At 37.7% G+C, this 15,996-nt stretch overlaps 1 protein-coding gene and 1 pseudogene across 2 annotated transcripts in view; one reads left to right on the top strand and one right to left on the bottom strand.

Annotated features, from left to right (window-relative positions):
• Nucleotides 1-4,552: 4,552 nt before the first annotated feature.
• CHST9 (carbohydrate sulfotransferase 9) overlaps nucleotides 4,553-15,996 on the top strand; it is a gene marked incomplete at both ends in the record, with an annotated part of 228,807 nt that continues 217,363 nt past the window's right edge. The window contains one exon of the mRNA XM_080919757.1: nucleotides 4,553-4,652. Within this exon, the coding sequence (XP_080775883.1) occupies nucleotides 4,553-4,652 (100 nt within the window). The remainder of the gene's footprint in view (nucleotides 4,653-15,996) is intronic.
• On the bottom strand, nucleotides 9,740-11,069 carry LOC308423511 (peroxisomal membrane protein PMP34-like; annotated as a pseudogene). Its single transcript has 2 exons — nucleotides 10,956-11,069; nucleotides 9,740-10,306 (listed from the first exon to the last, which is right to left on the bottom strand). The product of its transcript is annotated as a peroxisomal membrane protein PMP34-like (transcript).

Here is a 15,996-nt window from a genome sequence, read left to right as displayed (position 1 = left end):
AGAGGAGGAGGAGGAGGAGGAGGAGGAGGAGGAGGAGGACGATGACGACAATGACGACGAGGAGGACGAGGAGGAATAGAACATGATTGGGAAAAAACAGCAGTGGCAGTTTCCTCTGGAGCTGTGGAGTTCCCAACATCCAAGTGAAGAAGGGACTCAGCAACAGACTGGACATGGAAGCCGAGCAGCTATGGCCTATCTCTGTACTGCCATGAAGCCAACATCAAACTGGTCAAGAATACTAGGTTCAAAACAGTTAAACTCAATTGTCTGAGAAAACTGATAAATAGAAGGAAACCATTTTCCTGTACTTTGACATTCTTCATCCCATTTCTTCGAAGGCAGAACTATGGATTGGCAAATAAACTGTAAAATACAGTCATTGCTCTTATTTGGCTCGCTCTCCTCAAAGTTGAGTAAAAAGCAACAAGTTGCTAGATATCGTCATATTGAAGGTATTGTATCCATAGCCAGAAAGAGAAGGGGCTATGCTCAGGAAAGCTCAGGACGCCTTTACATGTAGAAATGTCACATTGTGCTTGTACATAAACCAGTATTCTTCTATGTAATTTCAGTACCTAATCCCTAACAATTTACACTTCTTCCCGCAGGCTTGTAAGTAGATATCTAATCTCTAAATACATGCATGTTCCCATCACGACTGACCTTCAGGTTTGCTTAAAGCACAAACACGTGCCCATACCACCTCACCTGTGTTTAATGAGTGCCATTTCCTAATGCCAACATGGGGTTAACGTACTGAGGTGGAGGAAAAACAAACAGATCTCTCTGCTTTACACCAGATTGCCTTTCTGCCTTATGGCTTTAACCACTCAGCCCTCCCCACATTTGCCATATTAACAATTAGGGCTCTTAGGCTGCTTCCTTACCCAGGATGATTGCGAGGGGATAGCAATAGCTCCAGAAAAAAATCAGGGCAAATGCATAATCTATTTCCAGCATAGTGGGTAATAATTTTCATTTGCAAACCCCCAAGGGGTGCTTCTATGGGCTCTCACCACCCACCATCCTGCAGGTTTGTGGCACTGCTGTGATTTGTAACTTTTCTTCTATCTTTCCTCTTCTGAGATAACTTTTAATTATGTAGACAGATTGTAAAAGTCTATTTTTTTCTTGTAAACAGCTATTTCTTTGTTCTAGATTTTGTTTAACTGTTTTCTTTCCATCCAAATCATCTAAGATACCCTGGAAATATGTCAGTTCATTGTTTAACTGCGGTTATCAAAGGAAGCAAAAGCTCATTTATTTTCATAGCTTTCCTTGGTAGTTTTTCTTTGCTGCACATGGTTGGAACACACACACACACACACACACACACACACACACACACACACACACACTTTTTTTTTGTTCCATATAGGTGCAAAGTATCATCCATCAAACTGGCCAATATCCAACAACTTTAAAACCTGCTTTTTTGCCGTAATTAAAAGACTTGAATCCCTCAAAGCACTGGTAAGATCTCTAAAAGTTGCTGCTTTCTTAGGGGACTGAGGAAAGCTGGCTGGAAGTGACATAGGATGTTGATGACCAGGGTGGTTTTATTCTGGTTCCTTCCACAACACAATTCAAACGTAAAGAAAGTAGAACCTTCTTTTTCTTCTTGTGCATTGATGCTTTGGAATTGTAATTTTCCTTAATCAAATGATCATTCTAACTACTTTATATATTACACACACCTCCCCATGAAATCTGACATCTTATACTTGCTTTAAAGCCAGTTCTGTACAAAAACTAGTTTCACAATAATGGCTACGTAAGCTGCATGTGGTGGCACACAACTCTGATCTTGAAACTTAGAATGCAAACACAGGAAAACAGAGTTTGCACCTAGCCTAGACTAAATAATGAAGTACTATCCAGAAGGAAAGGAAGAGAGAAAGAACTTTGAAAAGAATATCTAAATACTACCATTTAACTGACCATACAATTACTCACATCAATTTTCAGCTTTTAACTAGACATAAGACAGAGTCACATGGGAAGAAGGAACCTCAGTTGAGGCCTTGCTTCCATCAAACTGGCCTGAAAGTGTGTCTACTTGGCATTTTCTTGTTTAATGATTGATCTGAGAGAGCTCAGACATTTGTTGGTGGTTCCAGCTCAGGGTAGGTGGTTCTGGAGTGTATCAGAATGCAAGAGTTTGATGACGAGGAGGAATTATTGAAACATAAAATAAAATGGGCAAAAATATTTAGTAGCCATTTTTTATACAAATGTTTAAGAAGCACATTAAAATTCTCAAAATGACTTCTCATTAAGAAATGTAAATTAAATGCATACTACCTTGCATTCATTAGGTTGAAAGTTATTAAAATGAGCAAAAACTAAAGACTAATTAACAAGAATGTAAAGAATATGAGCAGATGTGGTTGCACTTGAGGTGGAGGACCATGGATTTAAGGCCAGTCTGGCTTCCATGGTGAGACACTAACCCAAACCAAGCCAAACCAAACCAAACCAAATCAAAACAAAACAAAACAAACAAAACAATCAAAGCAAAAGGCCAAACCAAAATAAAATCTTAAAGAAGTGAAGCAAAGCTCACTGTTAGTAGGAATAGAATGTGGAACAACCACTGTGGCTTCCTCACAAACTTGAAAACAGAATTACCACATAACCCAGGAGTAGAATATTTAGAGACAAGCCAAGAAGTAGTGCTGGAAAAGGCATTAATGGGATCCATGTTCGCCATTTTCACAGGAGTATCATTCACAATAGCCACACAGTGGGCACCACCCAAGTGGTGACAAACAAGTTGTGATAACACAAATTATAAAATGCTATTTATCCTTAGACTAAAAGGAAACTTTAGCACAAGCTACAGTCTCAACAAATCATGTGTTTTATGCAACAAGCAATTTACACAAGGGTCAATATTGAGATTGCAGAAATGCTTTGGTGGTTAATTAGCATTGGCTAGTCTTGAAGAGGACATGGGTTTGGGTCTCAGTACCTATGTGGAAGCTAATTGTTTTTAATGCCATTCCAGATTATCTAAGGCCCACTTCTGGCACTAGTAGTTCTGTGCATTAGATATGCACAGGACACACAGATAAATATGCAGACAAACACTTGTACAAAAAAGATAAATAAATAGTTAACAACAACAAAATACCAGTGATTCTATTTAGCTGAGGTACTAGAAAATAGAAAGTAGAAACTGATAACAGGGTACTAGTACCATCTTGACTGTAACACCACTGTCCAGGTTTTTAACCAAGTAAAGCCCCTGACTGCTTAGTACAGTTCAGCGGACACCACTATCCTCTCTCAAGACACTTTCAAGGAAGAGTCACACAATACCAGCATCCAATTCTCTTTTGTTTATACTTTTTTAAAGGAGAGTGTCCACATTTCCATTACATTTTCAGAAGTGAGTATTTCAGTGAATAAAATTAAGATATTAAATAAATTTGTTCAAAGAAAAAGCTGATTTCAATAGGTTTTTCTTCGGTTTATAATTTAATAAATCTTTCATTGCTGAGGTAAATTTTTATGCAGTCCAATAGATTTCATTAATTATGTTCTTGTGAGAGGGAATTTTTAAACCCAGGCCCTTTGCTATACATTCGTTATGCCCATAGTGATTGTAAATCCACCATTTAAATTGAATAAATCTGTTGTTTTACCTAAGTAAGAAATGCTAGCTTAGGCTTTTCAGTCTTGAATTTTGTATACAGTAAGTCCTTTTTATCTTTGGAGTCATCAGATGTGGAAATGAGAATACTTGGCAAGAACAAGTGTCTGTACTGAATGTTAAACAGACTTCTTCCACAGAGCCACCCATCACACATGAAAATTTTCAGAAACAAAGAACTACATCAGAACTCAGCACAAGGCTCTATCCTGTGCAGAATTCCCTGGAAATCAGAGTGCCACAGCCACTAGTAAAACATTTACACGGTACATTATATATTCCACAAATACTTTACTATAGACCAGATTTGGAACATGGATGCACGTGGATATTGGGTCTTGTTTTCCTAAGGAGTTTGAGCATCCTCTGACCCTTGGATGATGCTAAAGGCATGAAAGGTTTCTCCAGATTCTTCAAGCATGTCCCAGCCTTTCTTCCTCTTTTTTTTCCAATTCATTCTATTTTTTTTCTTTTTTCTCCCATTATAGTAATGAAACTCAAACTTTCAATTGACTGTTTAAACATGAAATAGCTTAAATCCAGCCAAAACTTCACCTGATTAAATGTTACCCTGTGCTTCATTATGGGCAGGGTAAGAATGTACAGTATTCCATGGATAACACACCCAGTTCTTTTCTGGAAGGATTTATCAGAGATTTCCTTTTTCTGTACTTTACCACGTACTTGAAATTTCACTGTTGTCCATATGCATTTTTTCATAATCGAACAAAGATCTCATTAGCCATTAAGATATAGAATTTTTTTTTAATTTTAGGTTACTCTGTGGAATGAGCCCCAAGCTATCAAGAAAACATTGAGACTCCATGGAGAAATCGACTTCATAGTCTTTCGATTCAGACATGAAGAGAAACACAGCCATCTAAAGTGGTCATGAAAGCCAAACAAGTCTTCTTTTCTGTCCTGCTGTTTGGGACAGCAGGGCTCCTGCTCTTCATGTACTTGCAAGCATGGATTGAAGAGCATCATACAGGTAACATGTAGATTCTATGTTCTCTTTGTAAATGAGAACCACAATTGCCCCCTGGTATTAAATATGTTGTGATGTTGATAGATACTTGGGAAGCCTCACAGTTTCCACCATCCATAACTGAAATCCCCAGATCATAAAGAGTGACTGTTTACAAACCAGTGGCCCTTTGCTCAGTGTTTACACTGCAGTTTGTGTCCTATCGAAGAGGAATATGCTAGTCCCATTACCACAACATTAATATCTATTTTCAAAACTACCTATAGGAGCACAACATTTATTTCCTTCTGATCTTCCCATTCATAAGCACCAAGCCTAAATAGGGGCAAAATACATGAGACTCTCTTTTAATTCTAATATTTATGTGGAAATTCAATATCAACATAAAATTCTTGAGCCATTTACCATTAAGTGGAGATTGAAAGACCTTCTTATAAGGTCCTAATAGCAAGATCTTTGGCTTGTCAGGCTGTAGTATTTCTATCATACCTACTCAGCAATGAGGGCATAGGACAAAAGTGACTGTTGATACTAAATGATTAAAAGATGACCCTGTGTTTTAATACAATTTCATGTACAAGAGATGATAGTTTTTGTCATCAGTTTAAACATGCTGTATATAGAAGGCATTCCATGACTGATAAAATGTGCTATATTTATAATTAAAATGATATTATTAAGGAAAATGTCAGAGGACATCTCAGAAATCTATTTATTTGGGTAATAATGAAATTCACCTTCGGGGAAGAAATGGACCTCAATTTATGACTATTAAGACAAATACAATAGAAGAAGAGTTATTTCTTTTCTATTATCAATCTATCTATCTCTCTAACAATCTATCTATCTACTCTCTTTCTATCCATTTATTCATGTACCTACTTACTTACCTCTTACTTATTCAGTTTACACCTACCCATACTTCCTGTTCTCTCAGCCCTACCCTTACAAACTCATCCTCATATTAGCCCTTGCCCTTTTTCTCAAAGAAGGAGAAGCACCTCCTTGGATACTACCCTACCCTGGGACATGCAGTTGCAGTAGGTCTAAACACATCCTTTCCCACTGAGGCCCAACCAGGCAGTCCTGTTGGGGAGGGGATCCAACCACAGGCAATTGAATTAGAGAGAGCCTCTGCTCCTATTGTTAAGAAACCATGTGAAGACCAAGATACAGATCTGCCATAAATATGTGTGTATTGGGGGGGTAGGTACAATCCCTGCATGTTCTTTGTTTGTTGGTTCAGTCTCTGTGGGGTCCCATAGGCCCAGGTTAGTTGATTCTGTAAGTCTTCCTGTGGTGTCCTTGACCCCTGTGGCTTGCTCAATTATAATCCCCACTCTTATACAAGACTCTCTGAACACTGCCTGATGTTTGGCTGTGGGTCTCTGAATCTGTTTCCATCCACTGCTGGCTGAAGCCACTTAGAAAACAATTATGCTAGGCTCCTATCTGTAAGCATAGCAGAGTATCATTAATAGTTTCAGGGACTGCCTATCTTATCTGGAATGTGTTTCAAGTTGGGCCAGTCTTTGGATGGCCATTCCCTCGATTTCTGCTAGACATTTACCCCCATGAATCTTGTAGGCAGTACAAATTTTGGGTTGAAGGTTTTGTAGGTGGGCTGATATCTCCCTCCCTCCCCTCCCTAGAGGAGGTGTGTCCTCTCTGCACTACTACAGGTGTGTCCCACCTGGCTACGGAAGGTGACCACTTTAGTAACGTCACCTTCACACACTCCCCAGAGCCTCCCTTGTCCTAGATCTCCAGTTACTCCCAAAGATGCCTAGAATTGATTTCTTTTCTAGCTCCTAGCTCCCTCCCACACAGACTTTACCCACGCCTGATCCCAAACCTGGCTCCCCTTCATACACTTTCTCCCACTCAGGTCCTTCCATCTACCTCTGGTGACTATTTGTTTCTACTTCTCCAAGAGGTGAGGTGACATTCACTTATTGCTTCTTGAGTCCTCCTTATTACTTAGTTTCTTTGGGTCTGTAGATTAAGTGCATTGTTATCTTGCACTTAATGTCCACATATAAGTGAGTACATATCATGCATGTCTTTCTGAGTTTGAGTTGCCTCACTCAGGAAGATATTTTTAGTTCTATCTATTTGCCTGCAAATTTGATGATGTCTTTGTTTTGAATAGCTAAATTAGATGTACCACTTTTTTTTTATTTTTTTTACCCATTCTTCAATCAAGATATGTAGCAGATAGATATAGAGATATATATGCCATGCTAACTTCTGTTACTCTTTGTCTCCAGAGGTCTCTCTGCCTCCATGGATAGCCCCATACAGCAGACGCCCTCTTGCAGATCCCTGCTTCTCTTCCCAGCATCTACCCCTTGGGGTTATTGTCACAATTTCCAGTAACCCCCCCAAAAAAAAAATCAAAACTCTTGAGGATTGTAATTTATCAGTCAGATTTGCATCAGTAAATTGTCACCCTACAAAAGTCCACACAATGAACTCAGAGCCAAATGATAATGATATAAACTGACCACCTAGATAAGACAAATTGTCCTCTAATAATACTTCATTTAGAAATCCACCAGTCAACTGGGTCCCAACGGATCTGCCACCTGAACTGGGAGCCTCCCCTACCTACATGTTGTCTTTTCCATCCAAAAGCCACTCTCTTTTTCTGCCTCTCCTCTTCTTTCCAACCTGGAAGTCCTGCCTACTCCTCGCTAAGTGGTTGGTCCCTTCAAATCTTATTTCATTAGGGGAAGGTTCTTGCCACAGAGGTACACCTATGTTGTTTCCAGTTTCTGGCTATTATGAATAAAGCTGCTATGAACATAGTTGAACAAGTGTTCTTGTTGTATAGTGGGGCATCTTTTGGGAGTAGAACTATTCCAAATTTTCTGAGAAACCACTAAATTGACTTCAAAAGTGGTTGTACTAATTTGCACTCCTACCAGAAATGGAGGAGTGTTCCCCTTGCTCCACATCCTCACTAGCAGATGCTGTCACTTGAGTTTCTGATCTTAGTAATGAAATCTCAGTGTCTTTTTGATTTGCATTTCCCTAATGACTAAGAATGTTGAATGCTTCTTTGAGTGCTTCTGGCCCATTAGAGACGCCTCTGTTGAGAATTTTTTATTTAGATCTGTACCCCATTTTTAATTGGATTATTTGGTTTGTTGGTGTGCAATTTTTGAGTTTTTTATATATTTTTGATATTATCCCTCTGTCTGATATAGGGTTGGTGAAGATCCTTTCCCATTCTATAGGTTGTTGTTTTGTCCTATTGACACTATTCTTAGCCTTGCTAATACTTTTTAGTGTCATGAGGTTGCATTTATTCATTGCTGTTATTAAAGCCTGAGATATTGGTGTTCTGCTCAGGAATTTGTCTCCTATGCCAATGAGCCCAAGATAGGTCTTTCATCCACTTGGACTTGAGATTTATGCAGAATGATAGATATGATTTTATTTGCACTTTTCTATGTGCAGATATTCAGTTGCCTAGCACCATTTGTTGAAGATACATTTTTTTATTCCATTTAATGGTTTTGACTTCTTTGTCAAATACCAAGTGTCTACATGTGTGTTTGGGTATTTCCTGGTCTTCAATGTGATTGCATCAGTGAACCTGTCTGTTTCTATACTAATAGCATGCAGTTTTTATTACTACTCCTGTGTAATATAACTTGAAATTAGAGATGATAATAAGCCCAGAAGTTCTTTTATTGAATAGAATTATTTTAGCTATCCTGGGTATTTTGTTCTGCATATGAAAATGAGAATTGCTCTTTCAAGCCCTATAAAGAATTGTGTTGGAATTCTTATGGAAACAGCATTGAATTTGTAGATTGCTTTTGGTAAGATGGCAATTTTCACTGTTAATCCCATTGATCCGTGAGCATAGAAGATCTTTTCCTCTTCTGATCCCTTCCTCAAATTCTTGATTCATAGACTTAAAGTTCTTGTCACACAGGCAAGAATGAAACCTTGCTTCATTAGTTATACCAAAGTAGTTTACATTTTTGTAGGTATCATAAAAGGTCTTGCTTCTCTAATTTTGTTTATTATTTATAGCAAAGAGATATGCTTATTTTTTTAAGTTTTGTTTTTGGTTTTGTTGTTGATTGATTGGTTTTTTTGTTTGTTTGTGGTTTTTTGTATCCAGTTATTTTTCTGATGTTGTTTCTCAGATACAAGTGCTCTGATTTTAGAGTCACTTATATATACTATCTTATCATCTGCAAATAGCAATATGTTCACTTTTTCCTTTCCAATTTGTGTCCTTTTATCTACATTAGTTGTCTTATTGCTCTAGATAGAACTTCAAGCACTATATTGAATAGATAAGGAGAGAGTGAGCAGCCTTATTTTGTCCTGGAATTTAGTGGAATTGTTTGAAGTGTCTCTCCATTTACATTGATGTTAGCTATAGTATTGATCAATATTGATTTTATTATGTTTAGGTATGTGCCTTGTGTCCCTAATCTCTCCAAGTGTTTTAACATGGAAAGATGCTATATTTTTGTCAAAGGGCTTTTCAGCATCTAATAAGATGAACATTTTTTTTAATTTTTCAAGTTTGTTTATATGTTGGATTATATTGAGGGATTGTCATATATTAAACCACCCATGCGTATCTGGGATGAAGTCTACTTGATCTTGATGGATGATATCTCTGATGTGCTCTAGGTTTGGTTTGCGAGTATTTTATTGAGAATTTTTGCATCAGTGTTCATAAGAAGAATTGGTCTAATTTTTCTATGTATGGTTTAGGTATCAGGGGGATCATGCCTCATAGAATGAGTTTGGCAATATTCCTTCTGTCTCTATTTAGTAGAATAGATTGAGAAGTATTGGTATTAGCTTTTCTTTGACAGTCTGGTAGAATTCTGAAGCTATCTAGCCCTGGGCTCTGTTGTTGTGTTGTTGAGAGACTTTTAATGGCTGTTTCTATTTTCTTTGGGGGTTATAGAACTATTTGAATTGTTTGCCTGACCTTGATTTAACTTTGAAAATTGGAATCTATCCAGAATACCATTCATTTTAAATTTTCTAATTTTGTGGTGTGTATGCTTTTGTGTGTGTGCATCTTGACACTGTCTTATAGGTGAATCTCAGTGCTTGTGTGTGCTCTTCAGTCGCGTTATAGTGCAAGTAGCAGCTGACAGCTTCTCATACTCAAGACACAGGAGGGCAGCTGTGAGCACTGTCTGGAGCAGCTTAGCTTTGAGGCCTTTGTAGAGTCCCATTATTCCAAAACGCTTGACTCGTTGATAAAGAAGAGAGAGAATGTTCTGAAACTCCTCAGTGTCCTGTTATCTGGGTGTAGTCTATGATGTCCAAACCTCCAAATTGACTGTCATGGGATAGGTGACTGTGATGACAATTACTTTGGTTATTGCAACAATGATGAGCACATCCAGAGAAGAGAGTTTCATCTGATTATTTAATAGCTACCATGTTAAGCCTTCATAGAACATGAATTGGATGGCAGGGTTGAAGACCAACAACATAAAGGAAAAGGTGTCATTTCACATAGCCAAGATCCCTTCATCTCTAATAATCTGGTGAGAGGCATTGATAGTGCCTTTGTAGTTAGTTGGTATAACGTCTTCCTTCTGGAATTTTGCCCCTTGCAGCTTTAGTCTGGAGTTTACCACCCAGAGTGGAGTAGTTAGCAACTACTAACTACTAGTTAACCACTCCAACTACACATCCAACCACCAGATCTTCCTGTAGAAGAGTGTTGACCTCTGACCTACACTGCTTTGAGGCAATTAAACAAGTAAAAATAGACAAAATTGGAGCAGCAGAGACAGGAAATAACCGGAAACCATCATTGGTAAGGTGCCAGGAGGCCTTCTTCCTTAATTATCTCCAGGAGCACTGCATGTGTCGTTTTTGATGTTCCTTTCCCATCAACCTGAAGCCGAAATCTAGCAGTATCTAAGGGGAAGATCACATGATAGTCACAATTCCCACAGCTGCCAGGGTATGTACCAGACTTTCCTAGGACAACACAGAAGCTATGGTGCTACACTTTTCACTCAGACGCCTCATTGAGTATATGTTTTATAAAAAGACATAATGAATCTTTAAATTTCCCCATTGTCTGTTGCTATGTCTCCCTTTACATTTTTTGATTCTGTTTATTTGGATAGTCTCTCTGCCTTTTAGTTAGAATGACTAAAGGGTTTTCTAACTTGTGATTTTTCTCAAAGAACCAGATATTGGTTTTGTTGATTCTTCGTATTATTCTCTTTGTTTCTAATTTATTGATTTCAGCCATGAATTTATTCCCTGCTGTCTATGCCTCTTGGGCATGTTTACTTCTCTTTTAATATAGAGCTTTTGGGTGTTTTTTGAATTGCTAGTATGAGACTCTTGTAATTTCTTTGTGAAGGCATTTAGTGCCTTGGACTTCCCTTTAAGTGGTGCTTTCATTGTGTCCCCTAAGTTTGAGTATGGCATGTCTTTATTTTTATCGAATTCTAGAAAGTCTTTAGTTTTCTTATTTCTTCCCTGACCCAGTGATCACTGAGTAAAATGCTCTGTTTCTGTAAGTATGTAGTCTTTCTGTTGTTTCTCTTTCTGTTGAAGTCCAGCTTTAATCCATCATTGTATGATAAGATACAAGGAATTCTTAATTTTTTTTTTCTTCTTCTTCTTCTTTTGTAAATCTGTTAAGTTTTGCCATGTGACCAACTAAATGGTCAGTTTTTGAGAAGGTTCCGTGAGGTGCTGCTAAGAAGAAGATGAATTCTTTTGTGTTTGGGTGAAAGGTTCTGAAGATATCTGTTAGGTCCATTTGATCTATAACCTCTGTTTCATTATTTCTCTGTTTAGTTTCTGTCTTGATGACCTGTCCACTGGTGAGAGTGTAGTGTTGACATCTTCCACTATAAGGCTGTGGGATTCAACATGCAACTTATGCTAGAATAATGTTTATTTTATGAATGTGGGTGTCTTTGCATTTGGGGTATATATGTCCAGAATTGGGATGTCATCTTTGTGGATTTTTTTCTTTGACAGATATGAGATATCTTTCCATATCTTTTTTAATGAATTTTTATTTAAAGTCTATTTTATTATCTATTAGAATAACCATTTCAGCTTGTTTTTCTGGTCTCTTTGCTTAAAAAATCTTAACTCAGCTCTTTACCCCAAGGTAATGTTTATTTTTGTTGATGAGGTGTGCTTCTTATATGTGGTGGAATGATGGACCCTGTTTTCACTTAGTCTGTGTCTTCTTATTGAGAAATTGAGTCCATTGATATTGAAAGATATTAATGACTAATGATTGTTAATTGATGGTGATGGTGGTGGTGGTGATGGTGTGTGTATGTTTCCCTTATTTTGTTTCTGCTGGTGTGAAATTATTTTCTGTGTTTCCTTGTGTGTCATTAACCTTCTTGTATTGGGGTATTCCTTCTAATATTATCTATAGGGTTCGATTTATGGATAGATATTGTTTAATTTTGTTTTGTTTTAAAATATCTTGTTTTCTCTGTTTATTATGATTGAAATCTTTGCTGAGTAAAGAAAACTCAGTTCTATCTGTGGTTTCTTAGAAGTATAAGATATCTTTCTAGACCCTTCTAACTTTTGGAGTCTCTCTTGAGAAGTTAGGTGTAATTCTGATAAGTCTGCCTTTGTATTTTATGTGGCCTTTTTCCCTTGAAGCTTTTTATATTTTTTCTTTATTCTTTACATTTAGTGTTTTGCTTATTCTGTGGTGGATTTTTTTTTCTCATTCTGTCTAATTAGTGTTTTATACACATGTTGTATGTTTATGGGCATCCCTCTCTTAGAAAGGGGAAATTTTCTTCTATGATTTTGTTGAAAATATTTTGTTGGTCCTTGGAGCTAGGTTTCTCACTTTCTAGGCCTATTATTTTTATGTTAGGTCTTTTCATAGTATCCCAGATTCCCTGGATGTTTCAGGAATTTCTTAGATATAACATTTTCTTCTACCATATTCTTCTATACCTGAGATTCTCTCTCCCATCTTTTGTGTTCTGTTGGTGATGATTGCATATGTTGTTGCTGTTCTCTTTCCTAGGCTTTCTATCTCCAGGACTCTCTCAGAATGTGGCTTGTTTATTGCTTCTATTTTCATTTTCAGGTGGTCTTCAAAAGTTTTATTCATTTTCTTAACCTGTTTAATTGTATTTTCTGCATTTCTTTAAGGAATTTATTAGTTTCCTCTTTAAAGGTCTCTACCTTACCTTTCTAATTATATTTTTCTGTATTTCTTTGGGTATTTACTCATTTCCTCTTTAAAGGCATCTATAATCTTTATAAGATTATATTTGAAGTCATTTTCTTGTGCTTCATTTGTGTTAGAATATTCATGGCTTGATATAGTGAGATAGCTTTGCTCTGAATGTTTCTTGGTTCTTGTTTGTGTTGTTATGCTGGTCTTTACCTGGTTGTCCCCTGATGTTCCTGATGTAGCAGGTATCAGGAAGGGAGCATGATATAGATATTCCCCATGAAACAGTACTCTAGTGGGCAGCCTTGGACTGGATATTCTTGCTGTAGCAGGCCTCCATGTATCTTGTGTATTTGCCTGTTGGATGCTGGAGGATTAGTAGCCAGACAATGGAGCTGGAGAACAGCACACAGCTAGCTCAGGGCAGCTGTGCATGCCCTCGGGGACAGGCAAAGCAATAGCAGGGGATTTAACTTGGATGTTTTTTGTTAGGCAGGCCTGTTGGAAGCCACTGAAGTGGAGTAGAGACAATGAAGCTAGAAGGAGGGAGGAGGTGAGTGTAGAGACATCACACAAAAAGTGACTCCTTAATTGTTTCAAATTGTGACATACTTTAAATGTCTCTATAAAAAGTCCTTAAAATATCTTGTATACAACAGTATGGAGCCACCTATGGGTCCACCGGTATGACAAAGTTTAAACATTGCTTTCAGTTTTAAATATCTTCCTTTGCATATCTTTGCAGGTAGTTTGGATGTGTTCAATTTATGCAGTATCACTTGTTGAGAAAGGTTGATTATATTGTTTTCTAGAGCCTATAATGTATTCCTAATATGTATTTTTCCCATCCCTCTCTAACATGTATTCTTAATTTACCCAAATTTATATAAACTATGAATGTGAGCCACTATATTATTGAGTATTTTTTCAAAAGTTTTTATAATATTTATTGAAGCTTCATGTGATAAAATATGTGGGCTAATCTCCCTGAAAACAAACTCCTAATGTCAGGTTTTTTTTCTCAGAAAGATACCATCTAGAGATAGGAATCTGGATGAAAGTATAAATCTAAACTTTATTGACTAGAATGCAGCAGAGGAGGGACTGAAAACAATTTCTTTCTTAGCTATTCGTAAACATTTTAGAGAGCTTTACCAGTCTTCAGTACATAAAGGAAAATATATTCATAAATACTAAGTATCATATGGGAGAATTGTAGCTGAGTCTGACAATAAGAAACAATATGCAGTAAAACAATCAAGTCACGCGAGCTATATATAAAATATAGCTCAGATATAAAGATGGATATATACTTGGTGGGTAAAGGTTCTTGCTGTATAAGCCAGGTCACCTAAGTTCAATGCTCAAAACCCACATATAGATGGAAAGAGAAAAATGAGCTCTACATGGTTGTTTTCTAACATCCATGTATATACTGTGGTACATGTGTCTTCTTACACACACACACACACACACACACACACAGACACACACACACACACACACACACACACAATTAATTGTAAAAATAAAACAAATGCATCTCATAATATGTGCCCATGGACCTTCTTAGTTGAGGGCTTATTAAGTCTCATATGTTAATATAAACATTTTCCTGTCCTCAAATTATCTATGCATATGGATGATGCGTTGTCAAAATAAACTGAGACCCTAAAGGATGAACTATTTATCCAATGGTTTCACGTCAAAACATTTGTACAAAGGGTAGTTCCAGACTTAACCAAGGTGCATCATTATGAGGACCACCCTGTACAAAGATAATTCCAATTATCTTCATTATTAGACAAAGTGAGAGCAAGTTGCCTATAATGGCAAAGTAATGAGTTTCCAAATTGTGACCCATACACAAGAATTGCTATCTCATAGGAGTCCTAAAGGATTAAATGAGTGTGCAACAAATACCAGAGCATCAGGAAAATTCTTTAAACCTTTAATACAAGTAAACAAAGTAACACATGATAGGTACCTAAGTGTTTGGTATCCATAGGTAATAACATTGGAGGTGTTGCGTGTTTTTGAGTGCAGTGCTTTTCAAATTAAAATATAAATATATGCTTTGACGGTAAGGCAAATTTGAAAAACAGTCTGTCTTTTGGACACTTCGAACACACTCACACACACACACACATATGCACACAGGCACATACACGCATGCACACACATATATGTACACACACACGCACACACACGTGCACAGCATTTATAAGTGGAGCATGCTCTAGTTCCCGTGGTTCATCATAGGTGAAGCGGGGACCCCGGACTGCTGTGGATTGGAGCTCATGTGCTCCTCAATAGTATCAGAAACTCCAAGTGGCTTATCACAGTCTTGCTCAAGGTCTGAGAAACGGATGCTGCAAAGTGACTATTCTGACGTGTGTGTATGTTGTGCCTATGTACATATGTGCATGTTCATATGTGGGAGGGTGGAAGTGAGTGTGAGAGGTCGTGTGTGTGGTGTGTACATGTATGGGAAGGTCAGAGACTGAACTCAGACGTCTTCCTACACTTCTAGCAGGGTTCTGGCTGAGTGGGAGCGAGCTCCTGATTTGGCTAGCGCACATGCCTAACCCACCCCCGATCCACCTTTCAAATGACAGAATCACAGTTTAGCCACCACTCCACTGGCTTTTAATGTGGGCTCTAGGGATCTCAACTCTGGTCTTCATGCTTATGCACCACGGGCTTTCTCTTGTCACCAAATGTAAAAAATATTCACTTATGTGCTCTGTTTATGCAGTTATGGATTATATTTTTTTAATTATATTTTACAGTTAAGAGCAGAAGTTTTCCATTAAGAAAACTTCAGGAGTTCAGTTGTCCAGCTCATGCACTTCTCTTTAGCTCAGTTCCCTGAGCATATTCCTAGGCCTTTCTAGAACTCGGTTTTGTCATCTATAAAATGGGGACAACACTTCCCATGTAGTTATGGATGAACTAGGTGAAAATTTAATCGATGCTGTTCAGAAGAAGAACCTCTGAAGGAGTGAAGGACAAATGTGGACAAATGTGGTCATCGGATAAATTGCTAATTTGATGAAACCCTGTCTGTATAGGAAGATAAGAAACCTGAGCCTCAGCAAAGCCTATGGAAACCTGTGTTTGCAAGGCACTCAGCACAGTGCCTGGCAAGCAGAA

This window comes from Micromys minutus, assembly GCF_963924665.1.
Source record: "Micromys minutus genome assembly, chromosome: 8".
Classification (NCBI taxonomy): Eukaryota; Metazoa; Chordata; class Mammalia; order Rodentia; family Muridae; genus Micromys; species Micromys minutus.
This window is presented reverse-complemented; position numbering and strand designations above follow the sequence as displayed.